This window comes from Patagioenas fasciata, chromosome 10 (assembly GCF_037038585.1).
Source record: "Patagioenas fasciata isolate bPatFas1 chromosome 10, bPatFas1.hap1, whole genome shotgun sequence".
NCBI classification, from domain to species: domain Eukaryota; kingdom Metazoa; phylum Chordata; class Aves; order Columbiformes; family Columbidae; genus Patagioenas; species Patagioenas fasciata.
Window position 1 is genome coordinate 7373334 of NC_092529.1, and position 23487 is coordinate 7396820.

Consider the following 23487-nt stretch of genomic DNA (forward strand, 5'->3'; position numbering starts at 1 on the left):
GGTCACTGTGAGCAGACACGTGGAAACCAAGAGTGATGTGGGCTTAGTCCTAAGAGCTTGATTGCCATTCCTTAGAGCAGTACCTCACTTGATCCATGACAGTACATCTTGCATTAATAAGGAGAAATGTACATATTTTGTAAACCGCTACTTTGTTTTCTAGGTGTAAGGAGCTGGGATGCAAGCCTCTGGCACTGTCAAAGCCCAAAAGAAAGGACCACATTCAATGCAGTGAATTATGTTTAACAACAGATGGTACAGACGCTGTCTTGTCTTTTCTCTGGTACTTGTTTTTGTGGTTTTGAGCTCAATGAAAAATAACTGTTCTATGCAAGTAAGGCCACAGGAAAGATATAGTAGAAAATAACTGCCCGGTAATCTTTTATCAGTGTGCACAGGTCTCACAAGATGAAATCATGCACTCGGGGAAAAAAGGGACACTTACCTGTTTTAAGGAGCCTTTCAGGGTTAGAAACATGTAAGCCATATAGCCTGGTATCAGCACCATAGAAGACAAAGCCATGAACCAGCCAACTCCTTGGCCCCATTTTGGGAAAACATAAGTTCCCATCGTGAGGGGAGTCATTTGGACAGCACTGAAGATAAATACTCCCTGCAAAATACAGTGGAAAAGAAGATTTGAATGAGATTTCCCAAATCTTCCACGTTCTAGAGTTTTTCTGGACTGACTTGGAGCTCAAGCCGCCTTTACACCTAGGCAAGGAGAAAATGGTCCTTTGGTCCCTGGTGATGGCCACCGGGCACTGGCTTCTGGATGGAGCCGGCCGGTCTTCCAGGTGGAGGTGGCAGCGAACAGGCACATGTCAGCGCCTGTGCTGCCCGCAACCCCGCTGGCTTCACCTCCAGCCTGGGAATCTGCAAATCACTGTCATTCTGAAATTGGGAAGTTTGTTTGTTTCCACTAACTTTCCTATTGGAATAATAGTATTGGTCCAGCTCTACTGTACCAGTCAGCAAGAGGCTGCTGGAGGCTCACAGTAAGAAATGTTCTTTAGAGCCTGGCTCTGCACTGACCTCTCTATCGCCACCTAAGAGTGCTTGGCCCAGAGGCTTTGACGTTGTTCAGATCCTCTGACGAAATGTGTGATGGAAAACGAGGGCAGTCAGAATATAACCTGCAGTTCAGGAAGTGGCTACAGATTTCTCTGTATAACAGAACTTAGGAAACTCAAAAAACACTTTGAATTTTTCAATAACAAGAGATGAGGAGATAGATAGCTTCCCAAAGAAGCTTCTCAGCAAAATTAATGTTTCCAGTTAACACTGTATTTTCCCATACATAACCTGCATCTCAGATTATCCAGTGTGCTGGTACAGGGAATGCCCTGGTACTAGTAGAGTCCTCAGAGAACCTGCACAAAACCAGAGGGAAGGGGCTATTGGGGAAGCTGGGGGTCCTGGGGAATAATACCTGCGTACACGTGTACTGTACCACTGAGCAGCAGCACTTGTGGCCTGCTTTTTGGGTTGTTTTCAAACAGAGGACCTGCAAACACAGTATTTTTTCCTTTAAGTTCCCAAGCAAGACCTCCATCCCAGCCTGCTTCAAATGTCTAAACCAGGGAAAGCTGCTCAACTGAACCAGCAAAGGCAGCAGCTCGTTCTGATCCCAGGTTCAGGCCTCGCACAGAACATGTTCCCAGAGAGGAGAATGTGGTGCGGTGGATTTTACTGGCACATCATTGCCGCCTGTGAACTTGCACTGGACAACTAATTCTGTTGAAAACTTCTTTACAAGACAGGAGAAATCTGATAAGTTGTACAAACAACACTGGCCATCCTCTTACTGTACCACTGAAACAAACAAAATGCATTTTTATGCCTTCCTGAACATTCTTTTTCAAAAATGGAAGCCACTTTCCTCTGGGTAAAGAAGAATTAAGGAAACCTCAGTATAAACACATTTTTGTGCCTCTCTTTAGTACTTTTTGTTTGCTTTTCTATGGCCTTGGGCTGCCTATGTGAGAATATCAGAGACCTATCAGTGAGTGAGAAGTATTGTGTCATGTGTAGTAGTAGTGGAGTTTTTTATATTGCATCTGGGTTTTACTACACTATGTGTAGTAAATCTGCATTTCTTTGCATATTATTTCAAAAGGTACTCTATGGGCTTAACTGGATCAAAAGTTTAAAATCGGGAAAAGACTGCACTGTGTTTCCAGTGCACAAAATCCTTGCAAGGTTTGCCAGAAAAAAACAGTAGCAACACAGTACAAACTGGGTAATCTATTCCACAGAATCCCATGAGAGAAGAACATCAGTTCACAGTCAGTTGTTAATCCTAGTCTGTTACCAGAGTAGTGCCTGTGAAGGAATTCAGGTTACAAAGTGTGGCCATTTTTGTGTATATAGAAAATACGGACTTTAGAGATTGCTACATTTTATCTGAGAATACAACAGATGGTCAAAATTAGTTTCTTACAGTTTTCTATCTCTGCCTATCAAACTCTTGACACGTTACCATTTCCAGAGGACCAACACAAATCACAAAATTGCACAGGGCTTCTTTTCTTAGGGCACAGGCTCCCTCCAATGACACTGGGTTGTGCCTACTGCCTTCAGTGGCATTGCTCAAATCCTTAACTCTGACCTCATTCCTTTTTTAAGGTGAACCTGCAGGGGTGGAAATGACAATTTACATCCTTTGAATCATATAAGGAAAGTTTGTTCCTTACCGCCACAATGATAGGAGTGAAAAATGACCAGCAGAGTTTCCACCAGATGCAGGGTCTGTATCCCACCATCTCTTGGATGTTGTCATAAAATCTATTAACACCTAAATATAGAAATAAGAAACAATACAGAAACATATCAGATAATTGATTCAAGTGAAAGTCTCAGTTTGAGAGACCCCGTTATAAATGATGAGATGTATCTGGAAGTTCTGTACAGACACCGGGATAACTTTTCATCTCTTTGAATAGGAAAGAAATGTGCAAACTTAGAAACACCAAGATTTTCCACATTATAATTAATTAGCGACCAGCAAACTGATTCCCATGCAAAGGCTGAGGAAGTCTGTACATCTGAAGGTCAGATGCAATAAATTGCCCTTGTTTAATTTCAGTTCTGTTATTAGAATGAGAGATTTAGAATAATATTTCACAAATTAAATTAAATTAATAAATTCCTCCTAGCATTAACCAGCTTCACTCTGTGTGGATATATGCACACCACCATAGACATGCAGCACTGCATATGAAATCAAAGAGTAGCCCTTCTGCTGCTGCTGCTACCTACCAGTGCTCTATCAGCTAAAAGGTATGTCTATCATATTATTTATAAGCTTGTATTTTTCTTCATTTTTTAGCTGGTGTATTTTTCCATTTGCTGGATTCATGTGCAGCATCTGTCCCCTACAAAATGCTGTTCCATCTCTTAAGCCCGTCAAAAGACAGTAGAAAGACTTCTGTTATCTAGTGCTGAATCAGTTTTGTAATCATGGGAGTAGGTCCTTGGTCTTGCTAACACAGAACTAAGGTCAAATTCACACATATTCTGGGGCAAGCATACGATACATCTTCATTAATCTTTATATCCAGAGCTTGTCAGGCCAGACTTCTGGATATTTTAGGGAAGTTATGCAAGATACCACTGACCAAGGAGCCTGTAAGATCCTAGTGTGACAGAGTCATTTCTGGAAACATAACAAAGTCCAAAGACCCAAGTCATTGTGTTGGGAACAGCTGCATCTAACACCTCTGAAGATCTAGGCTTTCCAAGGAAGGGGGGAGGAACAGAAAGAGGGAGACGTCACCTATTTAGTGTTCCTGAAACGCGCTTACATCAGGTGTTTTAAAGAGGCAGAAATACCTTCCACAAGCCAAATCCGAGTATTCAGTGGAATTATGTGCACATAAAACAAGGCCAGTTTCAGTTCCACCCTCAGCATGGGCACAGACAAAAGAACAGATCAGTAGATTATGTATCCTTATGATGTGTAAAACTTATGGAAAAAATAAAAACATCTTGTTTACCGTAGCACCAGGATATCGAGATGCACTCAAAGAATACGAGGAACAAGAGACTCATTCCACTGGCAGAGTAGTAGTCAAAAAGCTTGAACACATAGATTCCACCCTAAAACATACAAGAAGGAAGTGTTAAAATAAATCGTAAGGACTCCCATTTCAAGACAGATTAAAATGCAAGCTACAAACTAACAGTGGCAAACAAGTTAGGGACACATTAATGTAAATTAATTAAAGTTAACAAGTTAAACTCTTATAACACTTGAGGTCAATACTGACAAAGATTAGATCACTGCTGGAGTTCAATTAATTGGTTTGACTTCACTCCTTTTTGTTCAAGAATTCAATCTTTTCCCTCAAACAATCAGCAACATAGTAGATCATGGGAAGCAATGGAGAACATCCCCAGCTACCGCTTCTGGGACTGTGAGACAGGCTGTAGAGATGTGTATTTTCTTGTCACCTGAACCATGAAGAAGGACAAACTGCATCTGTGGACTACAGGCATTTTATACTTAATGTCTGCTGCCTGAAGGCTTTAAATGGTGCTGATGATAGATCCCAGCCACTTGAGTGGTTTGCAATGGCTCCTGGTTGGATCGGGGACAGGGAGAAAGAAAACAGACATTGTATGCCAGACACAAGACCACGTTCTTCTGCAGCACATACCTGAGTAATATTGGACAGCCCTATCAGATAGGAGACGATGCACACAACAGCAATGAAGATTTCTCTGCGATTGCGCAGCAACTTCGGAAACTCGTCCACCAAAGCTGTTATGAATCCTTCCACAGTGCAGAACTGCAAGTAAGGTCAGAAGTAAACCATGATGCAATGCACTCCAACAGCACGGTTACGTTTAGGAGAGGACTTTTCAATAGTACTCATCACTGGCCTAAGGTTGCATGCATGAAACGATAAATGAAAATTCACTTGACTTGAGTGGAAGTAGTGCTGCTGAAGGTCCTTGTTTCTGTGCAAAGAGGTTTCCAGCTAGAAGAACACTCAACATCCCAAATTATGAACTACAGCAAGTGCTTTATGAACGTAAAGTGCTCGTTCTTGTGATAGAAGATGATCAACCTACAGTTGAAGGCTTTGACCCCCAGATCCTTCAAAAACTTACACTTCTTTCTGTGATTTACTCACATACAGGAAAGCCAATAGACACAAAAAGTCTAATTAGCTTAGTGCTTCAAGGTGAAGGTTAAAGACATGAGACTGAGTCTCATACATAATGTTAATAAATAAAATACTTTTTGTATCCCCAGAAAAGGCTTTAGCTGGGGATGTGGTCCTCCAAATGGAAAGCAAGGCCATACTTCAGAATTTTTCTGTATGAATATATTAAAACTACATGTTATCATTTTGATGGCTGAAATAGTGAAAACCAGAGTATATGTAAAATTTTATTAAATTCCAGCAGTGCAATCAGAATTTAACCAATAGTTACAGTTTCTATAAATTCTAGCATATGAAATGTTTCACTGATGGACAGAAAATGAAGCAAGCATGACAGCCTGTAGATATATATTCTTTTTAATAATATTAGACTACTTTCCTCAGCTATTAGTTGCCTAGAGACAAGTTCTTTCAAGAATATTTTTGACCCAATTAATTTCACAGTAGTCTCCCCCTAGACTAAGCAATAGGTTTTAATGTCAAGCCTGAAGCTTATTGAAAACAAAGATGCAGAAAATACAAATTTTCACCTTCCTTTCATGTTCCGGGATAAAATGCCCTCTTGGTCTCTTTGTATTTTGGTTCACAGGCTGAAGTCAGCTTGGATTTATAGAAAAAGATGGATTTAATCTACTGAAAGACTAGCACAGCACTAAGCGAGCAGTTCTGCTGTTCCTTGATGTGGTGAAGACTGTGCCAGTACCTGTCAGGTGTTGGTTTGACACATCTGCTGCTAATCGGCCTCTTGCAAATGAGCAAACATTTCAGCGGGGACATCCTGACAAAGGCCTCAGAGGATGCTTTGCAAAACAAGGCAGGCTGCTTTCCTTAGTGCTTACCACATATTTGCTACCTGCTGAAAAATTACTACCGATGAATGGACATAGCATGTGAAGTGCTTTTCTTGTTTTGTGAGCTTTTTTGTTCATTTTGCAATAAACTTTTTTTAAAGATTGCATGACTTAATTATTTAATCTAGGCAGTAACTCTGAAGAATATATGTTTTGGATTTGCAAAACCTCTAGGTTGCACCCTTCCATTAATTTCCACTTGTCAGATCCCATCTACAATGCTTAGCCAAGGCCTGAACCAAGCAAGTCTTGATCTTTAGCACTGGAAAGTGATTTCAGAACATGCTAAGATGCAGAACGTCATCAGTAACGAGCCTGTTCCCTCCTGAATTTGCTCCTGATATTCATATGCTTAAAATTAAATGTGTGCTGCATGTTTTTTGCTATATGGGGTAAATTCTGAAGTCACCTTTCAGGAATATTTGTGGCATCTACATCTTGTAAAGCATATCCCAGTGTCTTCCACATTGACAACCATTGCAAAGGTATTTTTAATATTGCGATTGAATGGTTAAGATTTCAAAGAAAGTTCCTTTTGCCTGCAGAATAAATTCTCTGCACATTTTGTATATGCTTCCAACAGTTCGTTAAAAAGACAAAGCATCTTAGTATCAGTTTTTTACTGTCCCAGGCTCCTTGAACCTCTTAGTCTTCCCTCTCCTCTTATTATATATCTGATTATTCCTGAAACCATTCTGCACCACTGCTTGCTGGCAGTGCAGAAGGCACAGAGAGGGGCCAACCTTGTACTGTACAGTTGCAGAAAATTAGTCTTCATTATGAATTTTTACAGCAGTTTTACCTGACTGTCGATTCCAAGCATAAGCAGCATGGAGAAGAACAGTATTGCCCACAAAGGAGAAATTGGTAACTGTGTCACTGCTTCTGGATACGCTAGAAATGCCAGTCCAGGGCCTGGGGGCAGAAACGGGAGAGAAAATGTCAGTGTGACTGATAGGGTGTTGTGATTATTTGCTCCTGTTGATGCACAGGGTTTAGGTTTATTTCAATGACTCGGCCAAGGATGCAGCATCTGAGCAGAGATCTCAGCTTCATCAGTGTTCACTGCCCAAGTCAGTGCATGGATCTTGCTTTAAAAATGAACCAAACCAAATAGTAGAAAAAAACGCCCCAAAACCAAAGAACCAAGCAAAATACTGGATGCAGTTCAGAAACTGCTCCTTAGAGATCCCTTCGTGTAGCAACAACAGGGACTGTTCTCCTGGGCTAAGGTTGCATTTCCAGGTCCCGACCAGCATCCTCTCCCTCTCCAGCCATTACCGATAGCTGTCATTGCTTTGCGCCAAGTCGAGAAACAAAGCTCAGAAACAGAACTTTTCCAGCATTAACAGTATTCCCATTTGTTATTCCATTCCATGACTTATCTCGTAATACACATTTTAATAAGCTACATAGCTGTAAACAGGCAAACCTTTTCATTTGTGCTCTTGCTAACTGCATAGTGTTGGAAGGAGGATATAAATTCCTATTAAAAAAGGAGTTCTTTTCATTGTCATGGCGTAGCTGGAAACCAGCTGATGTCAGGTTAAGAGTGAAACTTGTAGCAAACTAAATAATCAGAGAAATAAAATTAGTGTGCCTCACCTAAGGGGGTATCCGATTTTCCAGAGTTCATTAAAAGTAAGTCTGTCTGTGCTAACTGGCTGGACACATACCGCTTTCACACCACTGGAGCAAGGATTGGCATTAGACACCTGAATTGTCCAAGTAAATAAAATGCAGATCTTGAAACAATTATTTGCTGGCAATAGCAGATACGATTGGAATGCTTTCTAAATTGCAGTAGTAAAAGCAAAATAAAAAATATAACTGCATTCTTAATTTTACTCTGTTACCCGTTCCACCAAAATGCAGACAGCTTTTAATGACATTATTTGTTTTACAAAGCTGTATAAAAGGTCGCAAAACAACATGCCTCAGGGTGCTAAAAACAGCATCAGCTTCTGAGTTTGCTCAGAGAAATAGAAGCCTTAATTAAAAGGTTCAATTTCTTTTGCAATTAGTGGCCATAGGAGGTCATATGCATCTTTCAAAAGCCTATTATCCTAGGTATCTTAAAATGTATTTAGGAGTTTAATATGATATAAAAATATGAGTTTGTTTGCAGGTGTAGTCTTTATATAGTTACATCTGTATCAAATACATAAATCCAAGAAGCTTATTTCACACATCACTGACTTTCCAGAGCATTTTTTGAGAACAGTGTATGCCATTTAAATTTTTTTCCTAATTTATTTGTACGTGTAGTTTCTTGAAGATTACTTTTAGGGCTTAAATTATCTGCTTTTCTAACCAGGGGAATATTTCATCAATGGGATACGTTTGCTAGTACAGTAAGACATATTTTGTCCACCAGCGACTTCCAACCAAGCTTTCAGTTATCAGTTCCCTCCCTGTGGCCAGAACTGCTAAATGAGGATCTGGTGCACCAGCTGGGTCAGGGCAGCCATCTGCTCTGCTGTGGGAAGCGTTTTCAGCTGGAAGACAGACAAGGAACTGCACAGAACAGCAGAATCCTGCCATGGATGCCTCACTGCCCTGCCTAAAATGACTGTCATCACAGGTGTAGGTCTGAACAGGTGAGAAATGGATCTGCCTCGAAGGGCTTAACCTCAAGAAACAGTAAAAGGAATTTCAAACTCTCACTGAATTGGAGAATATGGGCTCCTAAAACGTAACGACCATCATTCCTCCTTTCGGTTTGCTTTTAAGAATTTCTGTAGCAAGGGACTCGTAATCTGATGTCCCAGCTAAGCACTGAAGCAGCTAACTGCGCTGCCACCTCTTGTAAACGCTGTCCCTGTAAGTGGCAGTGATTAGTACTAATTGCCTCAGCCCAAGATGAGTCTCTGCCTGTCCGCTCTCCACACCAAGGGCTTGCGAGCGCTGGGCAGGCAGACGGTCTGCTCCACATTACACGATTTTTGCTGGTGCTGCTTTGAGAGGTTTGAACCAACGCTCTCCTTTTTGCAATCAGTAAGGGCGACTAAAATGACAGGGAGCTGAGGAATGTTTGGAGGGAGGGATTCTGAACAATTACATGGAGCAGTTGGATACAAGGTACAAACAAAAAATAACTGATGCCACTGAACAACTTAGAGAAGAATAGACTGGATACCTGATGCTGCAACATCTGCAATAGGCCTCTTTGTGACATTAGCCATGAATCCAACAATGGAGAAGATGACAAAGCCAGCAAACATGCTTGTGCATGAGTTTATGCAGCACACTATGATGGAGTCCCTGAAATAAAGGTAAAATGCTTTAAGCAGTCCGTAAAGCAAGGTTACTGTTCATCAGTATATTACTCTTCTTTCCTGTGAAAAGCTTTCATGATTCAGGACTTCATAGTTCACGTTTCATTTCATGCCAGACAAGTCATAGTGTTTCTCCATTGGTGTAAATGCAGTTTTACAAGTCATTGCTAGTCAGACATAACATCTAATATTCAGATCCAAGATTACACTTTATTTCAAAGATTTATTACACAGAAAGACAGAATCCAGCTCCAGCTGAGACAGGGAAGTGCCACTGTAATCTGTGTGGTCATCTGCTTACCTGTAAACATTGTTGTGGAAAGGGTTGTAACTTCCAAGGGCAATCAGTGAACCAAGACCCAAACCATAGGAGAAGAAAATCTGTGTGGCAGCATCCAGCCAAACCTGATTGCAGGAAATAATTTTTTTAAAAATCTGTTTCTGCACTTGAGGAGCAGGTCATATGTCTGAAAGGTGAACAGTTAGTAGTGAAACTTTTGTTTACAAGGACTGAATATTTACCTCAGAGTCTGAAAGCTTACTGAAGTTGGGAGTTATATAGAACAAAATCCCTTCCTTTGCTCCAGGCAGTGTTACACCACGGAAGAACAAGATAAGCAGCATAACATAGGGATAAGTAGCAGAGAAATATACCACCTGATGTGAAGAAACAAGACATCGTAAGTGCCGAAGGAAGAATTATTTGTGCTTGTTAACACTTCAGAAAATATTTGCTCCCTAAAAGGACTGTGGCAGGCAACCGAGGCTGACTTTTAAAATTGACGCATTTATTGATGGACAAGCTCAGTGTGGAAAGGAATTCTGCCTGCTGCAGAATTCCCTCAAGGCCAGGGCTCCAAGGCAGGCGGCTGCTGCTGACTGTCCTGGAGATGGAATATAGTGGACTGGGATATTTTCACATGATGAGATCATACTTTTCTTTTTTGTATTTAAAAAGGGGAGCTCCCAAAAGCACAAGGTTCAAGTACTTCTACCCTGCTTGTAAAACAACATCTGTCAGGTTATTTCTCCTGCTCTCAGACAGCTGCTCTTGTGTTTTTAAAACACTCTCTCCTCATCTTATCTCATGACATAATTGCCCTGCAGGATCCTACTCTCTTGCTTTTTCAAAAGCCTTATAAAAAAAGATGCTATGAAGTCAGGTTCAAACCATCAGCCCCTTTTTTGCCACCTTTGCAGACAGGAGAAACGAAGTTGGGTCTGAGCTCAGCTAGGCCATGTTCAACGTGCACCTTGAGGTGGGTCACAGCTACAACTATCTTGTCAAAGGCTAACAAGTAATTCTTATAGTGCGAAAAAATCCTAGTCCTCTACCCGAGGCTGGAGGCCTTACAGCCCAAGCCTTCAGTTACCTCCAGGCCTCGTGGCTGTGGCTTTTCATTTCCCTCAGATTTCTTCCTGTCATTTTGGGGCAAGGGAGAGATATATAGCAATATCAGATGTTGTTTCTTCATCCTGAAGAAACATCTGTCAATAATACAATTTCCTTTATTTCATGGTAAATTCCATTTTGCACTCAAGCTAGGCGTAGCCCAAGGAGCAGAGCGTGGAAATGTGCCTGTGCACCAGGACAGGAGGAGCAGCTCTTATGTCGATGCAGCTTCTGCACTTACGTATCTGAGCGTGGCAAGAGCCGTGCAAATAAATGCACCCTTCTCACCGAAGCCCAAACACTGCATCCTCACTCTGCTGCTATCCAAACTAGCTAAGGATGTTCATCCCAGGAACAAGCAGACATATTTTTAGGCAATTTTATACCTGGCAAAGCCATGAAGTCTGTAAGTGAACATACCATCCCAGACTGTGGTCAGAGCCAGCTACAGAGGAGATACAGAGGAGCCAGCGCTTTCAAAAACATGGTGCTGGATCAATTGAAAACAGTTAGAAATGAAATACTTCACAGAGCTATGCCAGCAAAACTATCCCCAGTGCCTCTTACCTCACGGATTTTCAGAATATATGGGTAAAATGGGCATTTTTAATTGAAATTTATTTAGAGCACTTTTTAATCTTACCTTTCCGGTCCAGCCTACCCCCTTCCAGATACAAAAATACACGAGGATCCAGGCAATTGCAAGAGTAATTGCTAGCGGCCATCGGATTTGCCCTGGTTTTTCCAATCCATCAGTCATTTGGTGCATGTTACGTCTAGAATAAGCCAACAGAACGGTGTATTTAACAACTAATTCAGAAGATGGTATTTGAATTATAACAAGCAGACCCTTGCATATGCGCAGGAATGATACAGAGAAAAATTATCAGCTTACTCCCAGAATTCAACCACGGCACTTGTCATGTTGGTGGTGTTTGCTAAGGTGTAATTGGAGAAGCAGTGGTCAGTGTTCCATGGGTTCTCACAGTGTTTCCAAGGAAGAGTCTATTTAAGAAAGAAATAGAAAAAAACCCTAAACAGTCAAATGTTTTTTAAGCAAGCAACACTCTCTTTACTAGAAATGACAACTGAGTGGAGAACTAATAGATTTGGAGTTGTGCAGTGCACTGTGCTCCCTGGGGTGCATATCTGCCACTCAACTTATTTCACTTCTTATCAATTGTGTGCATCAGGTGCGAAAATATTTCCTCCTTTCTTTAATATATCAACCCAAATGCTTTGGAGTCTGATGCACATCTCAACATGTGAGAGTGTATTGGGGGCTACAAGAAACAAGGGCAGCAGGAAGGACCTCCTGGAGGTCCTGTTAGCTCATGTTGCACTAGAGGTAATAAAGCTGTGGTGGTTTTTGATCAGAGATTTCCATTTTCCCCTTGAGTCAGGTGGCAATTATAAAAACGAAAACTTTCTATTTTCTACATGTGCCGATGACATTCAGTTATCTTTCAGAACTTCTGAGAGGCAGAACCTGTTTCCACGTTATCCATTAGAATAAATCTCATTTAGATACAATTTAGATATTCTTCTGATGACCAGTCTTGGAAAAATCTTCTCACAGAAACTGTTGTATCAGGGTACTGCATGTGTCAAGTACAAGGACAAGATGCTTCAAGGGAATTAGAAGCCAACATTAATCTAATGTGGGCTAGTGCACCACTTCCCGCCTATGACTGACCTTTCACATCAATAACAAATCAGAGGGTAACAAAACAAGAAACAATCATGTCACCCCCAGACAGTAACTAATGCAAACTTGGTCAAGGGACAATTCTTTAAGGCTGAGAACAAGCAAGCATGAATAAAATTTGTAGAAGAGGCAACAGTTGAACAATGATGCATTAATTATTGAGACTTATGTCAGATGCTTCCTCAGATGGCCAAATCCCACAGATCAGACAAGACCTACTCAGCTGATGAATCGTTCTCAAGGGGAGAAAAGAAGACAGCTAAAGATAAATTTAAGAAGAAAGAAAACAAAAAGAAAATAACAACAATGAACGGAAGCTCAGAGCTAATCAAATCGCAGACCTTCCAGTCCATGAGGATTTTTTAATAAACCCCTCCACTATGAAAACACATACTGTTTCCCAAAGAACCAACATTTGTGTGGCTGCTATTCAAGAGGAAAAAAACAGTTATACACCAGAATTTTTCTCAGAGGAAGGACTGGCCTGTGGGCTCCAAGGCAGAGGATAGTTTTTCTTTAGTAAGAAATGGCTTATCCTACTGATTTCTATGCATTTTGTGTTAAACTCACACCTTTATAGTGCGGCAGATTAACCAGCTATTTATATATCAGTTTACATTCAACAAACAATTCCAACCCCCCGTCCCACACACGCACTTACAGTGGTAAAGGAATTATACAGGTAGTATAAGGCCCACGAAATAATCACAATGTAGTAAATATTTAGCCAAAAGGAAAGGACTGCAGCAGCTAGTCCCACACCTGTAAAGAAAACAAAAAGAAACAAAGGAAGGTCACTTTTAGTAATGTCTGTGCAAGTGCCACTTGAAGAGGTGCAGTTCAGAAGGACAAATACAACATATGGGGCTGATACCATCAGCCAAATTTTGTGGAAGCCAAGTTAATTTTTTTTTTTTTTAGAAGTACCATTATAAAAAGGTGCCTGATTTCAGTTGATAGTTCAGTCAGCCACAAGTTTAATCATAGTGTCCCATTCTCTCCATGTTGCAGTAAGCAGTCACTGCTGCTGCTGCTGAAATTTTACAGGCAATTTTTACTCCTAGGGAAAAGAGCAAAATCAGCTCATTCTCTGAAGCTGCAGTCCCACAGAAACCTCTGGATGCCTGCAAATTGGCAATGAGTTACCAGCCCAGGTAGCCACTTAATACTGATCAAAGTGCTTGACACTGAGTGTAACGCTATTATGTCATCTCAGACTAAAGAAATGTTGGGGTTCCACGATGAGGATGTCTTGTCCTCTACTCCACACATGGGCTTCAGGGGTATTTTAAATATCCAAGGCTGGTGACAGTTCTCACATGACACTAAACACGAGGAAAAGCTCAAAATCAGTATAATGCAAAGCAGGGCTCTGTGCTTTGCAGCATGCTCCCTTCCAACATGAGTAACTCCAGCAAAGTTAAACTAATTCGCTGTAAGAAACACTTTCATCTCTCTGGTTTTCCCATACAAGTTTTCCTAAAACAAAATCCACTCTAAATAAACTTTTATGTCACCATACCCTTCACTGTGTGAAGTAATTTATAACTCAGTGTAACTTGCTCCTCTGCTGGTCCAGAAGTCAGCTCAGGAGTTCTTGCGTGTCCAAGAATTTGGGATTAGAAGGCAAAAAGCACAGTTTGTGAGGTTTGTAGGTCTATGCAGAATCTAGATTAAAACCTTGAGGTTCTAGCAATGAGAAATCTCAAACTAACTAAAAATCTAAGTATGCAGTGAGTTTGTCTTCAGCAATTCAGCATGAAATTGCTACCTTTGAAGTGTCTGGCTTTTGAATTTCAATAAAGAACAACATCCTTGCCCTGTCACTTTGTGCAACTTGGAAACAAATGGAAAGTACTCCAAACGCACGCTGTACCTTTGAACATCGGAGCAAGCTTCCACACCCCTAGGCCTCCTATAGATGTATACTGCCCGAGGGAACACTCCAGAAGAAACAGTGGCACTCCAGCAAAAATTAGGGTAAGGAAATAGGGAATCAGGAATGCACCTAAAAAGAAACAAGGAAAAAGTCTCTTACAGTGGGGAAAACCACTACTGAGTTTACACTGTTTCCATCCCTGCTGTATATGAAAAGAAACCCTATTTTTTCCCTCTTAGGTGTAATTTTTAAAAAAATCTTGTGAAAAGCAGCTCTCAACCAGTATCTCAAGAGGTGAAAATGAGGGGGGAAAAATAAATAAATAAATAAATAAATGTATATATATCTCCTCATCATTCAAATATTTTCCATTTAAGTAAAAAGCTAAAATCCAGAAGACTCTGTATTTAGTTGCCTTCATCTATCACAGGAGCATGCAGATAGCATTAAGGCTTTAACCAGAACTGGCTGCTTTTCAGCTAAATTTGTCTTCTATGGCAAGCTGAGAGTCAGTATTACAAGTTGCAATCCTCTCTAAAACTCCGTCCAAAAGAGAGGCTTCTGAAGGATTGGAGGACAATGTGGTTTAGTTCTGCTCCAATGTCTTATGGTCTTTTAAGAGCACCTGCCAAGTAGAAGGCAGAATAAACTCCACAGCAGACTTCAAAGCAGAGCACCACACTCTAAAATGGTTCCAGCCCTCCTGGAAAAGTATAAGAAGAAAAAAAAGCACAAAACAAAACAAACCAGAAAGCACACCTAATACAAGTAAAAAAGCTGCTAAAATCAAGTTCTGTTTCACTGATAATTTTTGTGGTGAATTCTAATACAGAAATATATCCTGGGTTGTAAGAATGAAACGGCAAACATACCTCCACCATTCTTGCCACAAAGGTATGGAAATCGCCACACATTCCCTAAGCCAATAGCATAACCTACACAGGACATAAGAAAGTCAAATTTTCCCTTCCAAGTATCTCGGTCTGGAAGATCCGTCTTCTTCTTCTGCACTTTTACTACCAAGGTTTTCGGCTTGTCATTGGTAATTGAAGCATCAACCTCCGTGGAGATCTGTCCGTCTGCCACTTTTGTCCCGTTTGTTGCCATGTCTCTGGGTTTGGCTGGAGAGGCTCTGGCAGCAGCCGGACGAGAGATTTCCGCCCCGGTCCACGTGGACAGCAGCTTTGCGGCTGGCGGAACCCCCCCGGGCAGGCACGGCTTCAGTGGGACAGACACCTCCCCGGGCTCCCAGCTGCCGGGATGGGTTGTGAACTAATCCCCAGTCCTGTACCAGTGTCTGGATCGATCTGTAAAACACAAGGTCACACAAATCAGATTTGCTTCAACAGTACTTTAGGCAACTTAAAAACGTACTGCGACCAGAGAGCTCGCTGCCGAAAGTGCTTTGCAATGCAGGTGGCTCATGGAAGGGCTGGCTCTGCCCTTTTGGATTTCCCTTCGTGACTCGATAGGAAGCTGGGCAGAACTACTATGGTCCATCAAAACCATCTCCAAGCCATCAGTTGCTATTTTTTTCTGTATAGATCTCTTACAAATCTACAGAAACAAAATAATTCTAAAATGCAGCACTGGATTGCGCACAGTGTTCAGCCCAGATTTTATATATCTCTATTCAGAAGATGAATCAGTAATGAGATTTCTGTTTAACAGCCTAGTAAATAATATTTATAACAACGCAGAACTTGTACAATGATCAATTTCATTGTTATGCATTTAAAAAACTCATGGGGAATTTCCATGATTGTAAAGTTCCTTTATTTACAAGAATCACAGAATGGTTTGGGTTGGAAGGGACCTTCCCAGCTCCCCCAGTGCCACCCCTGCCATGAGCAGGGACATCTGCACCAGCTCAGGTTGCTCAGAGCCCCGTCCAGCCTGGCCTGGGATGTCTCCAGGGATGGTTCATCCACCACCTCTCTGGCCAACCTGGGCCAGGCTCTCACCACCCTCAGGGGCAACAATTCCTTCCTCACGTCCAGCCTGAATCTCTTCTCTTTTAGTTCAAAACCATCACCCCTTGTCCTATCACAACAGGCCCTGCTAAAAAGTCTGTGGCTATCAAGGAACAGCACTTGCCACCTTTAATAGGGAATTTAAAGTGTTATGAAGAATGTGCACTCATCTAAAGCACCTTTCTCTAAAACACTCCCAAAGGAATTAAACAACAAATGAGATCAAGCAACAGGACTTAACCCCGGGTAATGATGTTCAGTTTTACATGTGGTTATAATTAGTTGCTAATACAAGACAAATGTTTCACTAAACTTAAATTATAAGCACTGTGTGTAACAGTCTTTCAGTTTCTATTTCCTAACATGGGTTGCATTCTTGCCGCTTTTCAAAAACCATTACTGGTTCTACATATATTTCCAAAATCTAAAGAAAGAAAAAATCAAGCAATCAAATACACATTATGAAAGTGACCTGGGCTATTTCAGTCAACTCCAAAGCACATGTAACTCCTGCAAACTTCCCCAGCTCCACTTCAACTGGAAAAAACACAGTGAGCTAGTGCCTGTTGTATCTGTATGCCCATTTGTGATAGATTTATTGTCTAGTTCCTCTTATTAACTTATTTTACCATATGCCAGTTACTAGTCCTCAGAGACCACAGCAAATGAAACACTTGCCAGTGTGAAGATAGACCTCACGGCAACATTGACAACATTGGCCACGAGGTCATGCAAAGATCAACAATAATTTTCTTTACAGATTGTGTAAAGGAAGGTTGAAATTATTAGCCATTCACTCCTATTTGTAAATGATATTAAAAGAAAAAAAAAATAAGTCCATGTAAAGACTCCACTATAAACACTGCTCTTTAACTTCTCATTTATGCTCACTGCATGATTATAATGCTTATTATAAGGTCACATCCAATAATTAAAAAAAATATTTCAGTAGGAAGCTGAAGGAGAATCAGCTGTAGGTATGCTGGCATGAGGAGAAACAAGGATCACGCTTGTAACTGTCCTCTGTGTTCCACTTCAAGATGGGACTCAAAGAGGGAAGATCCATCTATGAACTTTCACGTCCTCACAAGTCCCTCTGCGTACGCATCTCCCCTTCATAAAACTGGACTTGTTTTTCCATATTTCAAAGCAAGTCTGTCCAACTTCGTGTTCCAATAAATATCATTTCTGGCTGTAGTCAGAAGTTCGAGCAGTTCCTTATGCTCAAGGACATACAGCAAAATGGGCAAAATGGGGCTCCTGTTCCGAGGCTGGACTGAGCTCACCTTGGGATCTGACCTCCCCAGGGACACATCCAAGAGCTGCTGGTGCAGAGCTCTAGGAGAGCACGAACCATGTACAGTTGGCCAGCACCACCTGCTGATGAGCACACAGAACTGACAGGGCTTCTGTGTCACCAACACAGGCTCCGCTAAGCAAAGGATCATCAGGGTCTTTTAGTACTTTTACAAATGGGTCCTGTACTAGATTAGATTTTGTTGTTGGGATTTACATTTGGCCTGTGCTTTATCATCAGTACGAGTTTCCAAGTACTCAAAGAGGCTGAGTGTTGACGATGAGTGAAAAAAGAAACCCAAAACAACATTATAAAAACCCCCAATCAACCAACACTACATACATATACATACATATATGTATATCTCTCGTTTGCCTCATGATGAGGAAGAAACTCATCCTCCCAGCTGGCACTCCAGCAAAGGATTTGTGCTGCATCTCCAAAGTGACCAAGCCCAGAGGAAGGTGGATTTGCCCCCTGACACCTCCAAACAGGTGAGTGCTGGGGCAGAGCCATCCCCAGCGCTTCCAGGCCCATCACACCCTGCAGACTTCTGGGTATGCATTAAAGCCTCTGCTGAATAATCTGAGTAATTTAGTCCAGTATAAGGGTCCATGAGAAAGATAAACCAGAGGGTTAGTTCAAAAATCTTCATGAATAAAGCAAAGAACCTGGGATTTTGCAAGTCCTCGTGGAGGAAGGTGCCCAGACCTGCTTGCTGAATGTCAGGCTGAAACTTCACAAGACAGCCCGGCAAGTGTGCACACACCTGTGTCGAGGGTGAGAGGGGCTGGCAGGCAGCCTGGGGCTTTTAATGTGAAAAGAGATTGAAAGCAGTAGTTCAGACAACCACACAGGGAGATGTGTTCCCCAGGGATCAGCCTTGGGGCCAGTTGTGTTTAATATCTTTATCAATGACCTGGATGAGGGCTGGAGGGTAGGAAGGCTCTACAGCCATATGTCCTGTCCTACCACTGCTGAAGCCATTATTCTGTTTGCAAATCCTGCTGGAGAAGTTACTGTCAGTGGTGCCAGTGCATGGACATTTGTGCATATATGGTGATAGAGCAAATCAGCATCACACAATGAAAAAATGCTTTCACTCCATAGGCTTGAAACTAAGGTTTTTTCCATGCTATGAAAAATTATTTTCTCCAAGTCTGAGAAATGATAATAAATTACAAGAATAGAGGTAACCCCTAACCTCCAACCCACATTCTTCATATACAGTAGGACTTCAAAATCCACAACTTACATACAACAATCTAGAAGAACTAATGATACAGCTGTAAAGATACTTGGTACGTGCCCTCTAATCTGATTAGGCAATATCCCACAGCACTGGGATTTAAATTTTAAATTGGTCTGACGTGGAATGGGACAAAAAGACACTTATGTAAGCTCTGGGGGTTGGCTTGGGCAAAACGAAATACAAACTGTAGTTGTCATCCAGCAGAGCAGGTACGACACTTGCTATGCACGTTATGCTTTGTGGGAAGAAGATGGAGAGATCTTTTAAATAAGTTGGTCTTTGCTTCTCCAGTTCCTTCATGCCAACATTGAGCGTGCTAGGAAGGGCACAGCAGCTTCTCACCACATTCCTCAGTGCACAATAGAGCTTCCTTGACTTCAGTTACTAGGGTTGCTGAGCCAAGAGGAGAAAGCCCTCTAAAACAGGGGGCTGGATACCATCTGGTTGTCCCACATCACCACCACACAAGAGAAGGATGCCTCGAGAGAGCCAAGCACACATAGCAGCCAAGGTAATAAGCACAACCAGGGTAACTGGAACAAAGAGAGTGCCACTTAATTAATAAAAGCATTTTTCTCTCCTGGTCTGCATAAAAGTGGATTTGAAGAGTTTAGAACTGGCTGCATAAAATGAAAGTGAACAGCAATATTACTATTATCTTTCACAAGTGATAGCAAAAGGAATATAGGACAGTTCAGAAGTACACATAGTCAGCAGGAAACCCCAACTCCTTCAAATGATGAACCTTGTTACATTCAAAGTTCATTACTCCCTCCCCTGCAATCCATTGTGTTCCTCCCTCTCTGGAGGGAGGCAGCTCTAAGGGCTCCACACAAGGCAATATTACAGCAGCTTCGTTCAAGAGATGCTGAAGAAATGCTGTTATAGATAATGCCACATTGGCTTCATAAAAATTTGAAGGTATGACTCCTCTGCCCCACTGCGGCCACAAGCTGTTTGTACTTTTGTTCTGTTTGTATTGGGCAATCAAGTCAGGAGACCGTGCATATGTAAATTTAATAGCAAAACATATATCCCATGTCAGCAGCATGCTGGAGTGTATTAAATGGGACTGAAATATAGAAAGTGTAAAAAGAGGACTTGAGTGCATTGGACTTCCATTCTGAGATGTCCACAAGGAGAGCTTTGTTTTATTATTCTTTTATAGGAGAGAGATATTGTTGGAAAGAAGGAAGGAAGCAAGCAAAGAAGGAAGGAAGCCCACAAAGAGAGAAGAGACAAAACAGATTATTTCCTTTTCTTCTTTTGGTTCACCTCTTCTGAACTTTCCTGTAGTCTCTGCTGTTCACAAAAAGCCATCACCATTTTCAGAAGTGTTTCAGGGTGCTTGTCCCCGTTTCATTTCTTAAGACGGATATGTGGAATCCAGCATCACTGTGACAAAATCTGTCCTTTGTTGCATCTGCACTGGCATCCAATTCCCCAGCTGAGCGTTCCACAGAGCTCTGGCAAACCACGCTGAGCAAATGGAGACTGAAGATGACTTGATCTTTTGCAAAATAACAAAATAATAGCAGTAGCAAGAATGATCAGAGGTAAGACAAATTTGGGCAGGAAAATCATTACTATTCCAGAAGACTAACTACAGGCAATTTTATTTTCACCACAAAAAGGCACAAAATCTAAATACCACTGTCCATATTTCCACTTTGATTTTACCTAAAGGAATTACAGAGGGTTTAGGTTTTGTGCAAATATCTACTTGTGGAAAAGCTTGCTAGCAACAGGGCCTTATCTGAAAAATACTGTTAGATTTTAGGTGAATGTAATGGCCTGAGTCTTTCTGTAATGGTTTTCTTGTGTTTAGCTTGCATAAACTAAATAGTAGCTCTTAATACTTTTACTGCCTAATAAAATGTCACATGATTTCACCCAATTCCCATGTATAGTTAGTGAAGTACATTAGGGTTCCAAAGATAATGGAGCAACAGATGAAGGACCTTAGCTGGCTGTTAGTACTTCTGAAGTAGGCCCAAAATAGAGTTGTATGTAGTATCGAAATTAGATTGGATACTTGTCCATAGCAGCTTGTTATTTTCAAGTTAAAAGCTATAAAAGTCTATACTTTGACTTTAGCATGATCTTCCCTCTGGTTAAAGAAAAAAAATAAATTAGACCTACAGGATTAATAGTGTCACAGATCAAGCATTTGTCTGATTAAATTTGTCCAGCCAGCTATATTTCTTTCACTATTAACAGCCACACTTGCAGAAAGAAATCTAAGTTACACATTCTCTGAACATCTGGTTTTATAAGCTGTATGTAGACATTCTGTGCATCTCTCTACTCCTCCTTCTCAACTATTTATACACCACATATGTACTTTGCTGAGATACTTTGGAAAGCTATGCATGCTTAAATATGAAATGGTAATCCACAAAAGCTGCCACGTCTGCAGGGGATGTAAACTGATGTATTGTTATCAGCTGGAAGAAGGTGAGCCGTGTGCTGGAAAATCTTCAGAAGGTATAGAAAAGCAAAAAACATTCATAAAAAACCTGCATGCTGCACCTCCAAGATATTTTTTTTTATGAACAGTACTCTGATTTGGGTGTGAAAAAAACATATGAACACTTGGTTGAATACAGAATTATGAAACAAGCTTCAGTAAGATGTACTTAGGGTGTATTTTAGAGGCATACAAACATGCCCTGTACACCCACACTCCTCTTCCATCCCCCGTCACCCCTGCTTCAAAAAAGTTGCCCAAAAGTGCTGCTTGAACTGGAGGTTTTTTAAATACAGTAACAAAACTAAAAATAAATATTGTAACATCTTATTTGATGCAACAAGTATAGTAACTCCAGTAAAAAGAGGCAGGGCTGGCCAAAAAATGTAGCTTCGACCAAATCGCTAAGAAGTTATCTACAATAATATATTTAAAGAGAGGAGTTTGAAATGCTTTTAAGCAGGTGGAGATTGATCAAGCCTGCATCTTGCAGCGGGATCCAACATGACCGATATATGCTGAATTTTTTCTCAGTGCCGGGAGATGCATGACATGCTCTTCTGTGACTTCTCTAATGTCTAATACAGGTTTGGAAGCTGCAACTTCTCAGGAAATGGATTAACTTTTGTCTCTTGCCTCTGATTTTCTGAAGCTTATCAAGCATTGAAGATTTTGGGTTCTTCTCTGTCAAATATGGCTGACCCCGATCACCAGGTTGAGAAGTTACAGGGAGCAACGCAGTGGGCAGCAGGCTGGCAAACGACTGCATGTGCCATGTCTCCTCCAAGAGGCCTGGTGACACAACAGATGCAAACTGCAGGTTGACAATATATTAAGTACCACTAAAATATCAACTTCTCACACCTCAGACTAGAACACCTACCTGAAAGGGGAAATGGGATGGAAGTGGTGGGAGTTTCATTCCCTTGCCTATTTGTAAACATTTGCAGAGAGATTTCACCCACACTGATCAAACACAGACACCTACTCCTGCAGGCTTCATGCCATCAACACTCATCTGCTTGCTACCAGTTCTAGCCACCCTTCATGGAACAAATTTCTAGCTACCCAGAAAAGCCTGCATGGGAGGGAAAGAAATAAAGTAGTTTCCTAAAAATATTCTGGTTTTCCTCTCCTTAAGGTGTGCCAGCATTTCTATAGCACTTATCTGTCTCCCAGGGGATGCACAAGTTGTCACCAGAATCTAAAGCAGTGGTAAGGATAGCATCTACAACCATGGCTGGAAGACAGTCACACCACCACCGAGAGGGAAAAAACAAGTTTTTAATTTTCTAGTCTTCACATGCAGCAATAATTCAGTACTTCAGAAACAAAGATGAAAAACAGAAGCCAAACAACACCACCAAATAGCTCACATTTCTGTGGCACACAGGTCCCTTTGGAGACACTTGCATAATTTTGAGCTCAAACCACAAGCATTTACTCCCTAATTCCATCTTCAGCTCAGTAATGAGACTTACATTCATCTTCTGTAGTGCACAGAGCCCTCCTGGTGTGAAATTCAGTCTTAGTGTAAAAGATATGAAGGTCTAACGTGCAGAAAGAGCTTATATCTTATAAAGTACTGTTGTCAGGGCATATTATGGTCAGATGCTTAAATAAATGTTTATTACTTTCCACAAAAATGTCTCATAGTTATTTTTTAAAGAACATACTAGCAAAGGTATGCCTTTGCAACTACAAAAAAAGAAACAAACAAGAAATGTGAGATCCAAAATAATGAAAAGTGCTGACCATATAGCTCGTGCTAAGGTTATTTTAAAAAGACAACAAATTTTGTTGTTCTTGTTGACATAAGACTAAATATAAAGCAAAAGACACTTGCACAAGTGCAAAATTATCCTGACAATCTTGGGAGTCTGCTTGAACCCTGTTTCAAAAATGGCAATATTTTCTTGTAAGCCTGTAATGATTTTCCTATCTGGGCCATGTATAACTTTTGTTTAAAATAGAAAATGGATCACAGTGGGAGATGTCAAGAGAGAGGAACTTTTTCCAGTCATTGTGGAATTATATGAAAACTGAGTAACTGATAATCAGCCTCTTACAAGGCTCTATACTAACATTACTTCCCAATCAATCCCAGTGATTTTACCAAGGCTGTGTGTAGTCATACATTATTTGAGTATATTATTGCTCAGCTCACGTTAGCACAATCTGCCCCTACTACTCTCTATTTACACATCAAAAA

The 23487-nt window shown here is 41.0% G+C and overlaps 1 protein-coding gene across 3 annotated transcripts in view; it reads right to left on the reverse strand.

The window, feature by feature from the left end:
• The window catches only part of SLC6A1 (solute carrier family 6 member 1), a 61954-nt gene that overhangs the window by 3715 nt on the left and 34752 nt on the right, over positions 1–23487 (reverse strand). For all 3 annotated transcript variants that reach the window (XM_065845476.2, XM_071813022.1, XM_065845477.2), the window contains exons 2-14: positions 15156–15590; positions 14281–14412; positions 13066–13166; positions 11592–11701; positions 11340–11472; positions 9826–9960; positions 9605–9708; positions 9165–9289; positions 6828–6940; positions 4662–4793; positions 3999–4101; positions 2697–2797; positions 446–613 (exon numbers count right to left, since the gene is read on the reverse strand). In XM_065845476.2, the coding sequence (XP_065701548.1) occupies positions 446–613; positions 2697–2797; positions 3999–4101; positions 4662–4793; positions 6828–6940; positions 9165–9289; positions 9605–9708; positions 9826–9960; positions 11340–11472; positions 11592–11701; positions 13066–13166; positions 14281–14412; positions 15156–15390 (1692 nt within the window). In that variant the 5' untranslated portion in view covers positions 15391–15590. The remainder of the gene's footprint in view (positions 1–445; positions 614–2696; positions 2798–3998; positions 4102–4661; positions 4794–6827; positions 6941–9164; positions 9290–9604; positions 9709–9825; positions 9961–11339; positions 11473–11591; positions 11702–13065; positions 13167–14280; positions 14413–15155; positions 15591–23487) is intronic.